The sequence below is a fragment of the Labeo rohita genome, chromosome 14 (genome assembly GCF_022985175.1).
Source record: "Labeo rohita strain BAU-BD-2019 chromosome 14, IGBB_LRoh.1.0, whole genome shotgun sequence".
Lineage (NCBI taxonomy): Eukaryota > Metazoa > Chordata > Actinopteri > Cypriniformes > Cyprinidae > Labeo > Labeo rohita.
In genome coordinates this window covers 13,684,601-13,704,994 of record NC_066882.1, presented here as the reverse complement: position 1 = coordinate 13,704,994, position 20,394 = coordinate 13,684,601, and the positions used below count along the sequence as shown (strand labels likewise).

Here is a 20,394-nt window from a genome sequence, read left to right as displayed (position 1 = left end):
TGTGTAAAACAGACTAGCGATTAAAAAATAGCACAGACAGAGTGCCTGTGTGAACGCCTCCTTAAACATGCTGTTTATTTTCCTACATTCAAGCGTTTTTCTCTCTATAAGGTGTCAGAGTATTACTGCAAGGTGTTGGAGCTTAGCTCTGCAGCGGTTACCTTCACAGCATTGTGTAAAAATGAGGAAATTAATCGTGTTTTTATTCAGAGCTTTCACGGCATACTCTGGCAGGTAGGCCTTGAGGTCGTTCTCTTTGAAGGTGTGCCTTCCTCTCCAAAATGCGAAAAAGATCTCATACAATCACATAACTCTGAATAGCACTGCTCTGCCTTGAACCCCCAGTCTCCAAAACCCTTCTTCTGAATACTCGGAATAGGGTTTAATCAGCTCAAGAGGGGGCTTCTTATCTTTCTGCACTTGTTATGGGTAGCTTATTGAACATATCAGAGGGGGAAAAAAGGAGCGGTTCATTATTTCTAGGGCTGGCAATGAGGCTGATGTATCTCATTGCGAACCCTCGGTTGACAGCTCATTTTCCAGACAATCCTGGCTTTGATTCATGGAAAGTGAGAAAGAGAGCGGGACGGTGAAGAAGAGAGGGCTCAGGATTCCATTGCTTATTCAGGACCGGTGCTTGTGGCTGTGCGTTAATAATCTCCTCAGAAAACAGGCTGAATCCCAATTGTTTGTTGAACACGTATGTAACTGGGTGCAATTCTGCGCAGATAGGAATGCTGGGAGATTGGCCTCGTGCTCAACACAGAGGAGAAGATTAAGGTGAGGTAATGTGCTGTTTGATAGTCACGGTGAGAAAGAACCGCTGCTCTTCAATCTCAAGTCAATTTGGGAGACTGAAAGGAAGGAGAAATGAAAAAGCGTGCATCTAAGGGTTAATGAGAGAGAGATCGTAAAATAGGAAAAGCATGGAGTGAAGGTTTTAGCTGGATAGACGGATGGGTCAGCTGAAACGCGGCGCCACGTCGTCTGCAGTGTGCCAAATTGCGCTATCCTGATTGATCTGTGTTTTTGGAGAGTTTTCTTTAACTACCCTGGATTTCTTGCCCACCCACCTTTCATCCTCATGTCCATCTGTTCCGTACCCTCTCGGCCCTTTCCGACTCGTGGCCCTTATCCAAACCCACATTACTTTCTCTTGCACTCATGAAAATCCACAGGTAACAAAGCCCAGGGGGGGAAAGCGTCCTCTAGGGTGCAGAAGGTAAAAATGGAGCTAACTACCCCGCATCCCCAGCTAGGCTCTAACTGGAACGTAACTAATAGTGAGGTGAGACAAAGTCCATCCCAGTGGAGGGCTCTTGTACCCTCTCCATGCGTAATGGGCTCATTGTAACAACTGCTACTGGGGAGCACTGGTCTCCAAGTAAGCATTTCTTGTATCCCACCCCAGATTTTTCTACTCATGTGGGGCAGAGCAGAGCTCAACAATTAGGATGGTCTGCTAGCCAGCGCGAGAGATTTCTGGGCCAGTTGACAGGAATGTCACATGTGCTGTTTTGCCACAAAGTTTACATTTACTGATTTTTACATCCATTTCTATGCCTTGCAAACGTTAACATTCGTGACCCTGGACCACAAAACCAGTCTTAAGTAGCATAGGTATATTTGTAGCAATGGCCAAAAATACATTGTATGGGTCAAAATTATTGATTTTCTTTTATGCCAAAAATCATTAGGATATTAAGTAAAGAAAACCTTAAATATATCAAAACTTAATTTTTGATTAGTAATATGCATGGAACTTCATTTGGACCACTTTAAAGGCATTTTCTCAGTATTTAGATTTTTTTTTGCACCCTCAGATTCCAGATTCCAAATATTGTCCTATCTTAAAAAATGTTTAAAGATGACGTATACATATCAAATTGACCCCCTAGGGTCACATTTGGTTTTCTGAGATTTATTCTATTTTGTTGTTGGAAATTATGTTATGAAAACGCTTTTCCGGAACATAAAAAAAAAAAAGCTTTGGTAAGTTAAAATTATAATTTTGAAGTCAAAATTATGACATACTAGGTACATTATTATGAGATAAATTTGTCAAAATTATGACAAGGTTGAAATTGTGAAATACAAAGTCAATTATGACAAATCATAAGTCAGAATGCGAGTCAGAATTGACAAAACTATCAAAAAAGAATAATTAGGATCAAAATTTGACGTCATAATTATGTTGTAGTGCTGTCAAATTATTAATCACGATTAAGTGCATTGAAAATTAAAAAAAGTTTTTGTTTACATAATATATGTGTATACGGTGTATTATTTCTTTATATTTATTTACATATTTATTATGTAAATATAAATACACACACAGATGTATATATTTAATACAAAATTGTTTATATATAAAATATTTTGATTTACAAATATTATAAATTATATATTAATATAATATTTTTTAAAAATAATAAAATGTTTAGAATTTTTTTAAATATAAATGATTATTCGAATAATCACGAATAATCATTTGACAACACTAAATTTGTTATAATTTTTTTTATGCCATAATTATTTATGATTTATCAAAACATGATTTTTTTACGTGTTAGAAATGCTCTTCAATATTCTGTTGATATGTTACATTTTCATGAAAATCTTACAAATACATATAAAAAAAATACATTTCTAAAAAAAAAAAAAAAACAATCTTTTCTCTTGGGGTCAGTGAAATTGTTGGCAAGGCCAGCAGAAGAAGAAAGAACAAAAAATCCTTATTTTTGAGCCCTGTAGGGGTCACATAAATTGCAGATCACACACCGAGAACTAGGAAATTCATCCAATCAGGCGAAATCTCATCAGTGCCGATGCCGAGCTAAACCAGACCCTCATCCTCAGAGCCTCTCTGTTTGACGGGATTGGATTGGACTGTGTAGCGAGTGCTGCCAAAAAGTGAGCTGCGATCGGTGGGCAGGCGGTTTAATAGACGGTAGGATGAGATCCCTGCTGGCACAAAGCCCACAGCACCCACAGCAAGCCCCACTCAACTCCATTAACTCCCATTAGAATAGCTCAGCTCGCTTCACTAAAACTCGACATTCCTGATCCACGCTTACGGACAAAACTACACGCGTGTCCACCGAAATGCGCGCTGATTAAAAGAGCGGACCGCACTCACAAACACACCCACGCTTATACAAACACGATAATCTGTTGCACACCTTATTTACTTTAGCAAATGTCAATTGTGTATTGCATTTTGTTTCCTGGACCGCCGGGGTTCACTCACTCAAGGAAAGATTACGAATAAACTCTGCAGCGGTGAAGGAAGGAAAAAAAAAAATCAGCTGTCTTCTGACAAGTACATTGTACCCGGCAGTTTTCTGTCCAGAATACAAAGAGACATTTATCACTGCAGCTGGGTAGAAAAGAGAGAGGGGGGGTGTGAGTGAATGAGAGAGAGAGAAAAAAAAGAGAGGAGAAAAAGATAGAGGGAAAATACAAGGGAGAACCGGCTGCTCTGTCACTGCGGCAGTGCGAGAATTTCTCTTTTAACCCCCTTTATAATAACGCAGCATGCATCTGAGTGCATAGAAGCTCTCCCCCATTCCCGTTTCCTGCTATATTTCCGGATTTGTCTTCATACAACCCATTACGGCATTCCATTTCTCCCGTATTACGACTCGTGCTGAATCGTAACAGTAAAATGACGCCTCCTGCTCGTAATTACAGCCATTGCGAAAAGGTTAAAACCCTGGGCTGCCGGCCTTTCTGTATCCTGCCACTCTGATGTATATTCATTTGCCCTGGTGTAAACATGAAATGATGGGCTGAAATGCATACGCACACGTAATGCAAACATCAAACAGGCAATGACTGACAGAGTTCACAGGCATGCCTTCATCTCCCCGCTCCTTCATCCTTCTGTCCTCACTGCATCCTCCCTCAGCCCATTGCAGATGATCTCAGTGGGTTAAAATTCAGTTCAGTTTCCCCCTGCATAGAAATGATTTCAGCCGGGCAGATTATCAGCTATTGATGAAAGATTAAAGACAGGAACTGGTGAGCGAGATCAGTTACGGCCACAAACCCTGGGAGCCTCCCCACCTTGCCCAAAGGCTTCATCTCTGTATAAAGTCAGCTTCACAACGCGGAAAACCTTAGTGAACCTTTTACGTGCAAATACCCTCCCTTTTTTCCTCTCAAAGCGGTCAGCTCTCCCCAGAGCTTAAGCAGCCGTTTTCCTCAGAGGAAAAAAGACAGTGTGGTGTGCATTTTGAGTGAGCCACTGCAACAGACTTTGTTTTCCTCCATGCCGCCCCTACGGTCTGTTTTCAAGGCTTCCAAAAAGTGGAGATTGAACTCAATCACTCTATCCTCTGGGTAGCCAATTAACCTTCATGGTTTTAGGGCCCTTGCCCCCAACCCCTTAAAAAGGAGGATAAAAACTAATGGGGGAGGCTGGCTGTTAAGTTTAATGGGAGACAAGGAGGCCTCAAAATGGGTTTTTTAATGATGCTCCCCTGCTCTCGTGCACTATCCATTAAAGAGTAGGCTGGAATGGGCTGCTGCACTGCAAGACTGGAGATCAACACAATCAAACGGGCTAAACATCGCAGCAGGGGCTCAGACCCTTTTTGTCTTCTCATGTCAAAAGATAATATGCAATCTTGCTCATTATTTCTATCACATTAACATCACAAAAGTTCTAAAATGCAGTCTAATAGGTCTCCATCCAAATCTGAGCTGTCACTTGCATGATTCGCATTGCTGATAGATGTCTCATTTAATCTCTGGCCGTTATGAGATCATTAGCCTTCATGTTGAGATTCTCTCGTAGGCTTTGTGATCCTGAAGACTGCTACCCTGTTGTGAAATACAGTAAACCACAGTTACACATGTATAGATGTAAACAAAAAATGTAATAATGGGAACTAACCTCATTCTCATAGCTTGGGGTTGGTAAGATGATGGTTTTGAAACAAGTATGCTACGCTCACCAATGCTGCATTTATTTGATCAACATCACAGTAAGAAAAGCAATATTTTGAAATATTATAGTTTAGTTTTCTGTGTTAGCAAACCTGAATTTTCAGCAGCCATTACTCCAGTCTTTAGCATCACATGATTCTTTAGAAATCAATCTAATATGCTGATTGTTGCTCATAAAACATTTATTATTGTTATCAGTGTTGTAAACATTAAAGGGATTCATTAATTTGTCATTAATTACTCACCCTCATGTCGTTCCAATCCCGTAAGACCTTTGTTCATCTTGGGAACACAAATTAAGATATTTTGGATGAAATCTGAGAGCTTTCTGACCCTATGTAGGGTTAGGGTTAGTCCCAGAAAGATAGTAAGGACAATGTAGAGCTGGGTGATTTGGCAAAAAAATCAAATAAAATAATTAAATCTCGATTTTTTACTATTTTGAGCTAGTCAGATTGAAAATGTAACTACAACATGATTCAAGTAACCTTCTTTATTAACCCTCTATTTAAAGAAAGTTCTATTCCAAGTGCACAACACATGAAGTTGTCAACTTGATGTAAATATAAAACACTTTGGTAAATATCTTTCCAGAAAAGATGCATGAACTGCAACTACATCTTGTACAAACTTGTCTTATATATATTATATGTGCAGAAAAGTTCTCAAAAGTCAAGGTAATTAAAAAAATTCAAAATTACTTAAGTTATAACACAAGTAGACTATTATTAACTATAAATGTTCTGTAAAAACAACGAACAGCAGCTTTCAGCCTGTCATCATGATGCAAACATGAAATATCAGATACACAGTAGTAGTTTTTCACAGGTTTTATATTAAATTGCACTGCTTTTCCATTGTTTATTCTATGTAAACGTGGACACGTTTGACTGTTGCACTCGCGCCTCTTGCAGCGTCTCATGCATGAAACGGCATTCTAAAAACATGGAGCTCAAGTTCAAAGAAGTTCACTCCCATCTGTTTGCATGTTTTTCCTATTCCACTGTCTTTGTCAGCACAAAAGTGCTTGTGTGAATGGCGCATGAGCACATCACACGTGAGCAGTTGATCACATGTACCGTCATGCGGTTGGATCGTTCTTTTCTCTTTACTGTTATCATTGGCGTATTGTCAGTGTCTAACGTTTGGTAATTTTTCTATTTTAAATTGCGATTCTTTGATTTCTAAAAAATGACATTGTGGCAAAACATTACATTCGGGTTAATCGATAAAATCGGAAATACCGCCCAGACCTAGGACATTGTTAAAATAGTCTATGTGACATCAGTGGTTCAACTGTAATGTCATAAATAATAAGTAACGTTCGGCAAAAACTTGGATGCAAGTCATCCTCTCTGTCAAGATCTTCAGACACGTTTATAAAGACTGAAGAATGTATCTACAGCGTGCGTCTCACTGACCCCAACCTTTTGAAAAAGAAAAAAAAAGGAAATAAAAAAAATTAAATAGAAAAAAGTGGTTCAGAAGTATAGTTCTGCACCATTTGTTTGCATATTACGATTTTTGAATAAAATTCATACCCTTTTAAGTGTCATTCAAGCATCCTAATACTTTCTGCAGCCATTTTATAGCATAAATCCAAGCTGCCCACCCCTGCAGTCCCGCACCGCCCCAGCTGAGCTGGAATTGTGAAAGAGCACGAGAGGTGACTGGGGACCATCAGTAGGGCTTCTTAAGACTAGTGGCTTTCTCTGTACTCTGTCTTATTCTTCTGTCATGGATAAGGGCATTTAATGTCACGGCCCTGCATGTGGCCAGGAGTGGGCACCAGGGAAATCCAATTAACTTCAGCCACAGCAACACTGCCCACATTGTGCCTTTCGCAATCCCACCCACCCCTCTGGCACAACCGGGCGCCTTCCATCGCCAGTGACCCACTAACTTCCTTTGACTCGACTCGAGTCTGACATTCGCCTCTGCTGTTTTTCGTCTTGTTTCTGATCTCAGGGTTTTCACTGAGGAATACGCCCCACTGCTGAGCCTCTGCTCGATGCATGACTCATGCTTTCTTTAAGGTAAGCTTTTGCAGCATATAGATGAGCAATCACATATGTCCCCTCCCTACCGTCTGGCTGCGACTCAACGCAAGGTCTGCTGCCATTTCAGCTGCAGTGCCGCTCCGCCTGTCAATTTTGCTCAGTACTACACCGCATTTTGCGACGGTTGGCGAGAGCTGCTGTTTTTGGGCATGTGGGGAGTGAAGACTATTGAAATACTAATAAAAAGGGAGACTGTCCATAGGGATGTGAAAACAAATCGGGGTGTGGCGTCCCTGGTGAGAGGCCAGACGGTTACCGACTTGCACGGCTATAGTGCACCTGGACATGGGTTTCGATGCTGCGTATCACCTTGGTGGTACAATAAGCATCAGGTGAGCCAGCAGGGCTCCTCCTATTGGCTGCCAGCTCCTGTCATGCCGGGCAATGATGATATGACGAGAGGAGGGGGCTCTTCTGTTGCAACCGTCTTTATATGCGTAGGTAAATCAACTCTGAAAAATAAAGACGAAATGGGACGTTAACAAGCAGTCAGTCTGTGTAGAGTCTCCCTGAAAAGATAGAATGTGAAAGAAGGAGAGAGGCACAAGAGGCACGTGGGAAATAATGAGGGAGTCGGTTAAAAGAAAGTAGGCAGACGCAGAAAGACGCAGGCTTGGGGATGAAGAAGAGGGTGAGAAACAGAAGAGAAGAGAAAGACAAAAGAATGAAAGAAAGCGAATGAGATAGGCCAGCTTGAAAAACAAGATAAAACGGAATATAAAACGCATAGCCGAGACTGACACAGTGAACATGCCTGAATGAGAAGGCACACTGCATTAATTATGTAACAGAGTCTATGCAAGCAGGCCGCTCGCACGCGTCTCACAGGGAATGACAGTCTGGAGATATTAGTATTCGGCTGACGCATTTGGGCCCAGCTGTTGAAGAGAAGACACATTGATTTTAGGCACTCAGGTTGCATTGTGTCCAGGTGCGTTTGTGTCAGTCTTAGCTTGACAGGAAGAGGGCATCGGCTTTATTCCCACTGAATAAAACAAGATGCTTAAAAACAACTTAAAAACATTTCACTAGCACAATGGGAGGAAGATGAAGAAATAGCAGTCTGTGGGAGAGGAAGTTAAGGTTTTTAAGGTAACTTTTGGGCTTTAAATAGCCTCGTCTGCTTTGGTCAACCCATGAATCATTCAGTTTTTGATTATGCATATATAGAAAATACATTATAGGGCTGGGTTTTGATACATATTTCACGATTCAATTAGATTTTGTTTCGATATTGGTTATTTTGCACTGTAGGTACAGTACGTGCCAATTTTTCCAAATTTAATACATTAACATTGAAGTGTAAAATTAACTGATTTGTATACAAATGCTTACATTTTACTCAATTAAGTTTTTATAATAATAATGTTACAGCTGCATAATTATATTTGTACTCCAGTTCGTTTTTTGTAATATAAACATTAAAATGGCTGTCAGAAAAACGTGACAGACTTTAAATATAAGTGAAACATAAAAGAGCAGTAAAACTCATAATGAATATGATATATGGTGCATATATTTAGCAAAATGCTCTTCTCCAGAGTTAATTTTTCTAGTTGACTAACGAGTATATGATCATCGAATATGTTTTTTTTTCTTATGTAAATGTGACAATATGTGACATATTGCTTACAAGCTGTTGGAAATGAACAAATTTGAAATCTGAGAATTTGTTTCATATCAAATGTAACAAAGTATAAAGCTTATTGCGATTTAGTGGATGGGAGGTGCTACAATGTTCTGTTAATTAACTGAAAATAGGCTAGACTAACTGAGATTTAAGAATCAATATGGTTTCGTTAAAATGAAAATCAAATTGAAATTGGGGAAAAAAAAAAAAAATATATATATATATATAAACGTACAAATTATATATACTACCATTCAAAATTTTGGGGTCAGAAAGATATGAAGACATTTGTGTTACAAAAGATTTCTATTATAATACTATTTCATACACTTATTTTCTGAATTAAAACAGCCGATTATAATGAGTTAGGCCAATATGTTTTCATTTTTTGAACTCAAATTTTATGCAAGCATTAATTGAATTAAAAATAAACTTAGAAGTAAGGTCAAGTAACAGAGCAAGCAGAAGAAAAACTGTACATTCATCCACCCACAAATCTATTTTTGCCACCCCTGCCCTGAAGCCAGTTACATTCTCTAGGCTGAATGCTTTATGAATAGCAAATAAAGCCCTAATAGAAGAATATCTCATAGGCTTGCTTCAAGTAAAGAGACTGGCCTGCAGATTTCAGAGGGGTTCACTGACTTCGGCAATGTGGTTCTCACAGATGATTTAATTCACTGCAGCCAGTGAGTTTGCGTCCTCCGTTCCACTCCCCCTCCCTCCCCACCCACCCATCCAAACCCTCAACCCCCAAAGCCCAGCCCGTCCCCTTACAGATGTAATTTACTGTCTGCTTTGTCCCTCTCGCTCTTCTCAGACTCAAGGGTTTCAGAGTAAATTAGCTACATTGCTCGGTCAAGCTTAAACACAGAATGCCGTATTTGTAAGAGTATTTAAAGATGTCCTCCACAAACCAATCCTTTTGGAAAAGAAGCGCCGGCTATTGCGACTGGCTGCCTTAGTGTGCGTGCCTCGGTGGCTGCCAGATCTATGAGTCGGGCTAATTTTGGGGCCGCCATTATCAAGAGAACTCGGTGGTTGAGTACCACTACAATGGCCTTCTCTGTGCTTTTGTCCAGAGCTAATGAGCTAATCTGTAATTTCCAAACCCACAGACAAAAATCCTGTTTTCTGTCAAATATTTCCCCATGTTTTATAACAGTGGGTTCTAAGAGGTCGCTTGACCCTATGTTAGCATGCTATCTACTTCTCAGGCCGTGACACTATTCTGAGAAGAGCTATAAGGGTGCAGTGGCACGGCAACAGGGAGATGACGTTGGTTTCTGGCTTTCCTCGAGGGACTCTAACCCTTTAGCTTAGTTCAACTACACATAGTGGCTCTGAAGCTTTGGTTTTCTATATAATAAAGAGCAGAAAACTGGAAGTTACCATGGAAAGCATATATCCTTCATAATCAACCTTTTAATATAATTTGCTAAATTAAATCAATTAAAATATACTGTAAACAGTCATGGCTAAAATATTCTTAAGATGACTTGTGCACAAAATCCACGTTTTCCCATACGGCACGGCCATTTGTACATTTTTTGAGTCTGGCTTCCAGTCTCATCCGCGTCCAGCTATTTTTAGCTGTACAAAACAGCTTGTTCTGGTGCTTGAAGTTGCAACTTGGTGTGTCTTGCCATATTATTTTAATGTATTATCTTAATTATGACACACTGGTTTGTACTGCAAACAGTGTTACAGTTCACTGCATATATATATTTATTTCTGTAAAAACAATATATATATATATATATATATATATATATATTATTTTTATTATTATTTATATAAATTAACTCAATAAATAATGTACAGAATTTGACATTATTACTACTTCTGCTTTCTAGTAAATTGATATGTGTATATATATATATATATATATATATATATTTATATATATAGCTATTCTATTCTATTAGGAATGTGCCTCTTGAAAGCAGATCATAATATTTGCTGGTCTTTTGTATCAAAAAGAATGAAATCCCAGACCGAGTTCATAGTAAATGTTGGCAAGCGATGGATCACAACAGGAGAATATAGCTGTACATAAAGTGCATTTGTAACAATTATTCAGCAATGCTGTTGCAAACAAATAAGGCTACTAAACCATCTCCCGCCATAAAGTAAAGAAATAGATTCTACCTGTGTGAAGCACATGCTCAGCTCATTATCACAACATCAAGCAGTCCATTTGCTAGCCTCCACCCTCCTCTTTCCCAACATAAAGCAGCTCATTTTTGCTTCAAAGTGATTCATAATACAGCATCACGATGTCTTTTTCCCTCATGCCGTTACACAGCTGTTAAGCAGATACTGTTTGTACCAATCTGCGGCTACCGCATTGTTTGTCAGCACCAGTTTAGAAATTCATTCTTTAACTAGGACCAGCCACAGAGGGTCTGACGAGGCGGGAGGAGAGGCGGGGAGACATATTTTGGAGCTGTGGCACTAATTCACACAAAGGCAGCGGTCGAAAAAAACACAGATATAAGTTGAGCTGTCAGTGCGCGTTTGAGGCTAAAGGACTGCAGATGGCTTCACTGAGGAGACTGGCTGTCAGACACACTTACCAGAGCAGGATAGACCAGACCCTGATTTACTTCCTGATAAATTGACTGGTACTAATGTTAAGACACAGAAGCAGGCACAGGGTACCCTTGATTTGCCATCCGTGTGACAGTCCTTAACAAGGCTAAGCAGCGAGTATAATATCCTCAATAATTAATATCCGAGCCAAAGGAAGACGGAGGACGTCAAGGTCACTTTCCTGTATTGAGGGGAGAAGACAGAGAGAAGCAGATGTACAGGGGTAAGACAGAAACAGACTAATTTTCCGAATGGTGTGAAAGAGGGAGGGAGAAAAAAAGGGAAAGACAGGGAGCGAGCAGATGGAGTGAGAATGCTGGAGAGCTGCTCTAGATGGCAAGGTCTCTGCACCGAGTGCCGTCTTCGTGGCTCAGTGACGCATCCTCCTCCACTGTTTGTAAAAACAAGACCATCACACTCCATCTTGTGGTCCCGCAGGGCTGAGGGCTCGCGGCTGATTTATGGTGCACAGACTGAATTGCCTGGCTGGGATGACAGCAGCACTTGGACTCTCCCTCGTGGGAAGCCCCCAGCGTCTGCCTGGCTTGTCTGAGCCTGTGCATGGCAGCTTGCGATAGTGTTAGAGTGGAGACAAGGTTCCCAACATGACCCCCATCCTGGACGGACGTGCCACAAAGCCACCCAGGACCTCCCGGCCATTTCCTCTGCCTGCAACGAATGACGTGAATGAGATGAACGATGCTTGCAGAACGTCACATATATCCAAATAAACCTGACATATGGTTTAATGGTTCACCAATTACAAAGAATAGGCAAGCAGAAAGGTCCGTAGATAATAAATAATAAGACAGATAGATATATAGATAGATCTTTTAGTAGTAGTATTATTACTACTACACATATTTTCACTTATTTTCTCTCATGCCAGTGTTTGCCCTACCTGCAGTGAGAAGAAAGAAATAAAGTGAGCGCCAAACTGATGTCTGCCCTCTCACTCCAGCAGATTATTTCTCACAGGAGCCGGCTACAGCTGTATTGTTTCATCAGTCTACGTGGAACAACAATAGAGAGCAACAAACAAGAAGAAAAATAAGATTTTTGAGGCAGAATGTGTCTAAATATGATTTATACGATCTTTACGCTGAAAACTGCGTCAAAACACGTTCACGTTTAATGTAGTTAATCTTTAAACCGATGCATCATTGTGTAGCTCAGACCGGTTTGATTTATTAGAAACGTCTTGCTTGTTTCTTGGGCTGTTTCACCTTGTTCCTCAAAGAAATGACGTTCTTTCCCCGAGCCCGTAAATCCAAAGTGACTGAATAGTGTCACTGTGAAAACCGCGGGGCCCTGTGGTTGCAATTATATCCCCAGTCGCAGAGTGTGTTTGAGAGGATGTGAGTATGCCCACTTTCCCTCATATACTCTCTGAGCCCGAGCCTATTTAAACAGGTACATTAGCGGCATTTTCTCCGGCCCTCTCTTCCATTACATCAACACTGCGGACCTCCAGCGCTCGTGCCTGTTTTTTCGGAGAGAAAAGAAAGTGCGTTTTCCAAGGAGAAGCATAATAGCTTCCAAACAAGATGAAAGTCTGGCAGTGACACAAAAAATGTTCAGAATTTTTTTTCCAAATTAAAAGCCATTCCTTTTGTTTTGGGTATGCAACACTCAGCCCACCCACAAATTGAGCTCATTTAGTCATATTTATAATAACAGACACTTTTAATGAATTAAAACCCCACTTTATGCAGCAGCATTGTGCAAAATTTAGAGCTCAGGAAGCGACAGACGGTGAAATGTACTGATTTTCTGCATTTTAAAGAATACAAAGATAATGAATTCTGGAAAATGAAGTGCTGCATGCTTAAATCTTATCCATCCAAACTTTTTTCTAGATAGAAAGTTACAGTTATACAGTTACATCCCTGAGGGGATAGTTAATGCATTGTGTTCCTTTGTTCATCTTCAGAACACAAGTTTTTGATGAAATCCAAGAGCTTTCTGACCCTGCATTGACAGCAACGCAGCTGACACGTTCAAAGCCCAAAAAAAGTAGTAAGGACATCATTAAAATAGTCCATGTGACATCAACCGTAGTTGTGTTGCTGTCTTTGAAGGCTCAGAAAGCTCTTGGACATAATCAAAAATATCTTAATTTGTCCTCCAAAGATGAACGAAGGTTTTACGGGTTTGCAACGACAAGAGGGTAAGTAATTAATGACAGAATTTTCATTTTTGGTTGAACTATCTGAATAGAGCACAACCCTGTTACTGGTAGAGAGCAAAGTGCAAACTTTGACCTGCCATGTCTACCTTCAAACTCGCCGTGACCTCTGACCTTCGGTCGCCGGGGCTAAATAAACGAGCTAAGGTTCATTCTCCACCTCATTAGGGGGCAGATCGGAATGGGCTTCTCTCATGTGAAGTAAACTGATTTTGTTCCTCTGCGAGACAGCAGCGGTGGGTTTTTTTACAAAGACAGCCTTTGCATTTCAAGTGGCACTATTTATTATTCTTCAGCCTTGCAGAAAGCAGATTGCGGTACACATATTTAAAACACCTTGTGCATTCTTTCATCCTCTCGGTGCAAAAATGAAACCCCAATATTTCCGATACGTCAGCACTGCTGTGGGACTTTCATCCTTGTGACATTTTTCATAAACTCGGCGCTTTACTTACAAATGTGGAAGAGTGAGAAAAAACATAGAAGCTTCCGCCTCCAGCCAAAGCCAAGACCGTAATTAGTAGGCTTTAAATCCTAGACAGCAAATGCTCCCTCTGACATAGTGCTCTGGACTGTATTTTAAGTCTTTTCCCGGAACTGATTGGCAAGCGTATTTTCCTGATGACTTTGAATAGACATTCTCCGTAGGAGGGCCGTCTGCCTTTCACTGCTCTCTTCTGCACAACTCCAAGATCAGCTGCATTGAAGCTTTAATTGCTTCATTTGTTGGCATTATATTTCTATCTCTCGTAGGGCAAAAAAGATAGGAAGAGATTCTTGTTTTGTCAGGGGTCGACAGGCTGTCATGTCTTACTGCAATTTGTTATGTGGTTTGCACAGACCTTTGAGAGAAACATCTGTGAGTTTTGTGGATAAACCACTGACAGGATGTGAGAGAGCTGTTAATGGCATTCTGCTTTCACGGCGATGTAATTTACAAGAGAATCGCTCCACGGGAGACCCCCTAAAGGACCGAGCCTGAAAAAGACGACAACATTCAATGTATGTACGTGTCCCTCTCGTCATAAGGAACGGGAATTGGAAAATGCGCCCATTCAAGAGGTGAACGCGATTTGAATCTTGTTAAAGTGCCTCCTATTGATCCGCAGGATGCAGATAAATCCATGCTTCTGCAGAAAAGCAGATTCTTATGAAATGAAAGGAGGAATTCTGGGTAGGCAGACTGCGCCTTGGCAGGTGTGGTGTCCTCGGCAGTCGCTCGCTGTATATGTGGATAATGGTGAGACTCACCCTTGTTGCTATGGAGATAACATTGACTTTTGGTGATGAAAAGCCCTTTCAAGATGTGGACTTGTGTGTGTGTTCACAGGGCTTGGTAATTACGGGCTAAATTTGAGCCACTTGAGATACCGTAGTCGATCCAGAGCTTTACTTTCCAATTTATTTTTTACTTTTTCAATTTAATTTCTCCATTCTCCCTGCTGCACGCCCGAGTTTTAGTATGAGGAACCATGCACGTATGTGGGTGTGGATGCTGCTGTCTATATATGTGGGTCAAACCCCTCTCGTAATGCACCGAGACACAGATACACAAACACACGGGAGTTCTCATCTTCTCACATGTGCCGGACATGCAGGAGATCTGAAGTGTCCTCAAACTTCAGTCGGTAATCTGTCAATCTCATCAGATCGCATTTTAAAGGAGTGACAGATTTGGCAGCTGAGATCTTCGAAAGCAACGCTCCAATCTTTAAATATTGATTCAGGGCCCAAAGCTGTGTTGTCCCTCAGAGTCCTGAAAGAGCAGGAAAAGCAGATAATTAGTGATTTTAATTGGATGATCCGTCAAGCTCAGAGTGCCAGATGTAAATGTGTGAATCCTTCCCACAATTTTTTGCTGTCACTGAAGGCTACAAGTGTGTAGCAAGGTCTCAACCCTTGGGCTGATTTACCAATAGGGAAGCTGACAAAATGTGTCAACAAACATCTGTGTGGTAGATTCCCGGGCTATTTTTTATTGACGGGGTGAGAACCTGTCATGCAACGAATCGTTTGGTAACAATTAATCAACAGTAACAGGTGTCCACTGGCTTAATACTGCAAGCTTTATATCAACATTCATCAGTGTGACTTTAGAATGTAATGCTTAAGGAACACACATATATACATACTTAATATCAGAGATTTTAAAAATCACTATCACATATATACTGCATATAACAAACATCGATCTATCTGTCTATCTATCTATATTTTTCACTTTATAAAATTATAGTTTATAGAAAACTTTAGTGAAAATAGTTTAGAAAATGGTAATAAAATGTGACAAGAACTCAGAGTTAAACTTTATCTTGATAATGTCAGATAACTTTGATAGAAAGGCATGTAATGGATTACAATCACCCAAAAACATACTGTTAATATGACAATATAAGTCTGTGGTGTAAAAAGGTTGCATTAGCAATTAAAGAAAAATCACTTAAGCAAAACATGGTCAGGTCAAAGTGTATAACTTGACAGGCCAAAAAAAGCATCCAAAATAAAAGTTAATGTTTGTGCGTGCACTGTCTATAGTTATTATTTATATATAAATACACACACACATGCATGTATATATTTAAAAAAAAATATATATATATATATATATATATATATATAATTTAGATTATATATAAATGTAAATAATTTATATAATTATAAATTAACATTTTTCATCTATATACATGTATGTTTATATATATATATATATATATATATATATATATATATATAATAATCCAACTAACTAATAAACTACACTTAATATCACTAATTTATTGGTTATCAGCTGTAACATTAAAAATGATAAGTTGTATCGCTCTTGATCTGAATTTTTATAACAGTGAATCCATAATTCTTCTTATAATTGCTCTTATTTATTATATGTGAGCGGTGCATGTGAAAACAGCAATCTGAGGAAGCGATTTTGTTATGCAAATGGCATTTGTGTATATTAGCAAACATTTAAGCAGAGAGAGTGCCCTTGTCGTGCTTGTCTAACCAGATGGCCAATAATGAAATATGTATGGAGTCAAAAGGACTCACGCAGAAAGCTGTTTTGGGCTGACTGCTAATAAAAAGAGAGCTGCCTTGATTATTACAGATGCATCTCTTTTAAATAAAAGGGAAGAGAAAGAGGCAGACAGCTCCTCAACTTGAGCGAGAGAGAGCTCGGCTTTTTTGTTGTTATAATGATACAAAAAGCAGCTTGAAAGCCCTTCCCTCCAACACAACAAAGGACAGATCTGTATTAATACTGGCTCAGACAAATCTTTCTTTTTTTAAACTCCACAACAGCTTTAAAACATCATTACATATTTATAACTGCCAGCTAGATGACAGAGACGTAGCACGATGTTCAGCATTTAACAATGAGGCTACTTTGCCAGTGTCCCTTACTGTGAAATCTCTGATTGCACTGTCTAAACCCGCTTTCATCAAGCCTGGCAACAGAGTGAAACAATTACTCACGAGATGGGGATCCACTTTGATTTAGCAGTGTTCTTTTTAAATGCTTTATTAAAAGGTCCTCGAAAGTTGTAGCATTAAAACTTGTTGAAGCAGCAGAGCCAGTTTACGTAAAAAAATAAATAAATAAATGGAGCGAAGCTCTTCTCCATTTCCAGCTCTGACATGTGCTGAAAAGATGAAAGCTCCAAAACAAACTGTGCCTGAAATCCATGAAGAAAACCGCAAATAAGCAGAAGCTGTGCAAACGGCACAATTTAGCCAGCAAAACTAACTCTTACTTTCTCTCTCGCTCTATCTGTGCAGATCAGTCAGAGGGTTTCCACTGCCAAGATGAATGTCGTATCCTGGGCCACTCGGACCGCTGCTGGATGCCCCGAGTGCCGATGCCGGCGAGAGCGAAGTCTCCCGAACACGGCCGCAACGTCATCGCCCTGTCCATCGAGGCCACCACCGTGGACGTACCTCACTACGAGGACTGTGGCACCACCAAAAGGACTTTTGCCACCTTTGGCAAAGACGGGCCGGACGAGGAGCGGGCCGAACAGAGGGGCAGGCGGCAAACAGCGGAGCCGGCCGTCTGCAGCCCCAAGACCAACGGCACAGTGCGCGAGGCCGGAAACGGCCGGGAGGCCGTCAGCCCCATCACCTCCCCGGTGCACCTGAAGAGCCCCCAGTCCAAACCGCCCTCCACCTACAACACGCTGAAATGCCGGGACGCAGAGCGCATAGCCAACCACAGCCTGCTGCGGCAGCCGGAGGGGAAGGACAGTGAGCCGGCCATGCGGGAGATCAACACGCTCCTGCAGGACGGCCGTGAGAAGGAGTCCCCCGGCAGCAAGCGGCTGAAGGACATCGTGCTTTAACCGGCTCCCACGTGTACACAGAGCGCACACACTACTACAAGCGTGTGTGTCGACGTGTGCGTGTGTGTGTATTTGTGTGCTTTTGCGAGCGTCGAGCCGAACGGGCCTGGAGAAGGGAGACACATGTGCAGCACAACGTATTCTCCAGAGACCGAACAAACTAAGCTGAAAATGTGTCTGCGAGCTCAGACTGTCATCGTGGCTTGGTAGTAACAGCAGCGCTTGTACGTTCGTCGCAATCGTCTTTCCGCAGTGGACAGGCTGGTTACTGTGTGCTGCGTGACACGCTCCACCCTGCCCTCACGTCTTACCCCTTAGAGGAGAAAGACTTTCCAGTGCACCGCTGGTGACACCCGAGTACAGTCATGCCTTGTAGACTCTAAAGAGACTTCTAACTTTCTTCTAATGCCTTCTTTGGTATGCAGTTTTCGCTTCAGCTGCCAAACCGCTCACTGTTCCCGAAGAGGACGTGGGTCTCTCCGACGCTACAGACGGCGAGACTCTTCCCGTCTAACATACAAGCAGTCCGACCGCGCAGTTCGATTGCGGGAGAGCGCACAGGAACACTCCTGCAGATCTCATTTCATTTCAGTGGCTTCTCACTGGCCTGATAAGACAAGCTTTCTCTGTTTCCCTCAAGACATTCCAATGTCAGCAAACCATGAGGTCGTTACAGTGCTTATTTTTTATCACAGATGGAGCTAAATGAAGTTGCGCTATCAGCTCAAGCTCACCGAAAAACTGGAATAGGGAGAGACCGATCCCCCAGACTTACAGCCAGATATAAATATATATATATATACGGATAAAAAGAAGGAAAAAAAGAAAAAGAAAAAAAAAACACATCAGACTTGTTGCTTTTGAAATCTCCTGTGCCCTTTCCTGATTGTAGCCAGTGGAGCGCAGTTTACTAGAACTTCGTGCTCTGGTCTTGTACTTTTTTGGATTTTGACTATGGGGCTAGGATAGAAGGGGTCGTCACTTACGTCTTGCTATGTGAAACTCTGTTTAGGGTTTACTACTATCATTTTTAATAATCTGTTGTTATGTGACAATCCCTTTAATGTTTTGTTGCGAAAGTAAAAACTGAAAAAAATAAACATTGGTGTTCAACTAAAGCTACAGTAGCGTTTGTACACAAACACAAAAAGGAAAAAAAAAACATATATGCCAAAATATATTTTATAAATAATTTAAAATGTATAATGAGAATATTTAATGCTGTGTAGTTATTTTATCAGTAAGTTATACTTGAAATTAACTGGCTTTTTTTCTTTCTTTGTCCCCTTTTTATTGACTATGTTATTCCTTTTTTTTATTTTTTATTTTATTTCAACTGATCTTGAATTTTTGTTCACTGTGTTACCCCTGGCAATTGTTGATTGCAGTCTACCTTGTTGTAAAAGAGTTTCTTATTGGTCAGTTCTTGTGCCATCAAGTTTCTGTGTGGGCAAAAAAAAAAGAAAAAAGACAAAAAAAATGACAAAAAAAATCAACACCAACAGTAGTGTGTCAGTACAATGAGCTTAGAGTGAGATAGCAAAAGAAACCAAAAAACTGCAACAAACATTAAACTTTCAAGATAACAGGTTGTTGTTTAATCTTAATACTCAAGTAAGGGTAAGAGTAACACTACCATTTCCAGTCACTCAAGGCGGTTCCACTCATCTCTGAAGTGTTTGAGAGGCGCTAAATGGATATAAGTTACATGTAAAGCAAACCCAGATGCTCTGAGACAGACTTGCTTTGCTATCTATCATCAAGTACAGCCCTCCATTTTTACAGATCATTTAAGAACGCTGTACCAAGCCCAACCAAACAAGTTTATTTTTTTCTGTAAAAGAATGAGAGAGAAAAAAAGAAACCTCCAGATTTGGTGGAATTGCCATAGCGGGGAACGGAGAGAAATTGCAAAATCAGTTTCTTTGCAATACTTGTTTTATAATGTGGGAAGTACAAACAGCAGCAACGTGTGAAAAAGATATAGATCTAGTAGCTGAATGTTTTTTGCTGGTCTCACCAAACAGCTTCTGGCAACATGAAAAACGGAATTATCACTGAATGTATACTGCAGCTTATTATTAAACTATTAAATGTTCTCCACTTTGTCTCCTTGTCTAAATTCATCAGTTCTGCATGTTTCCATCACACTCTTTTTAATTTGCCATCAAATGGCTCATAATGGAATAGATCCGCCTCAACTGGAGAGGAAGAGAGCGAGACGGCATTGTTGAAAAGTAATGAGCGCAACCCGAGTTCAGCATACAGCAATTATCCTTTCTTAAGCGATCTTTTGTCTTGCCATAATTCATTAAAATCTATAATGTGATATGAATATCTACTGTTAATTTTCCTCGAAAGTAATATGCTAATGCGCGTGGCGATGGCGGCTGCAGCGATGAGAATCAAATGAAAATTAGTTTCCGCCACGGTCCGATCCGAAGGCCTCGCTACGGAATCATTCCGCGACATCATTTTGAGATATCCCGATTCTGACTAATTGCTAAAATTAAAAACGACAGCAGGAAACACACCTAGCGCTGCCAAATAAAGCAGTCGTTTGGGAATCATCCAACTGAGGAGTGTCAATTTCAAATGGCTGGTCGTTCTAATTTGCTGAAGTGGATGATGCAC

General features: G+C 40.5%; 1 protein-coding gene across 4 annotated transcripts in view; it reads left to right on the top strand.

Moving 5' to 3' along the window:
• The window catches only part of pcdh19 (protocadherin 19), a 60,369-nt gene extending 40,501 nt beyond the window's left edge, over positions 1–19,868 (top strand). For all 4 annotated transcript variants that reach the window (XM_051127625.1, XM_051127622.1, XM_051127623.1 and 1 more), the window contains exon 5: positions 17,201–19,868. In XM_051127625.1, the coding sequence (XP_050983582.1) occupies positions 17,201–17,760 (560 nt within the window). In that variant the 3' untranslated portion in view covers positions 17,761–19,868. The remainder of the gene's footprint in view (positions 1–17,200) is intronic.
• The last annotated feature ends 526 nt before the right edge of the window (positions 19,869–20,394 follow it).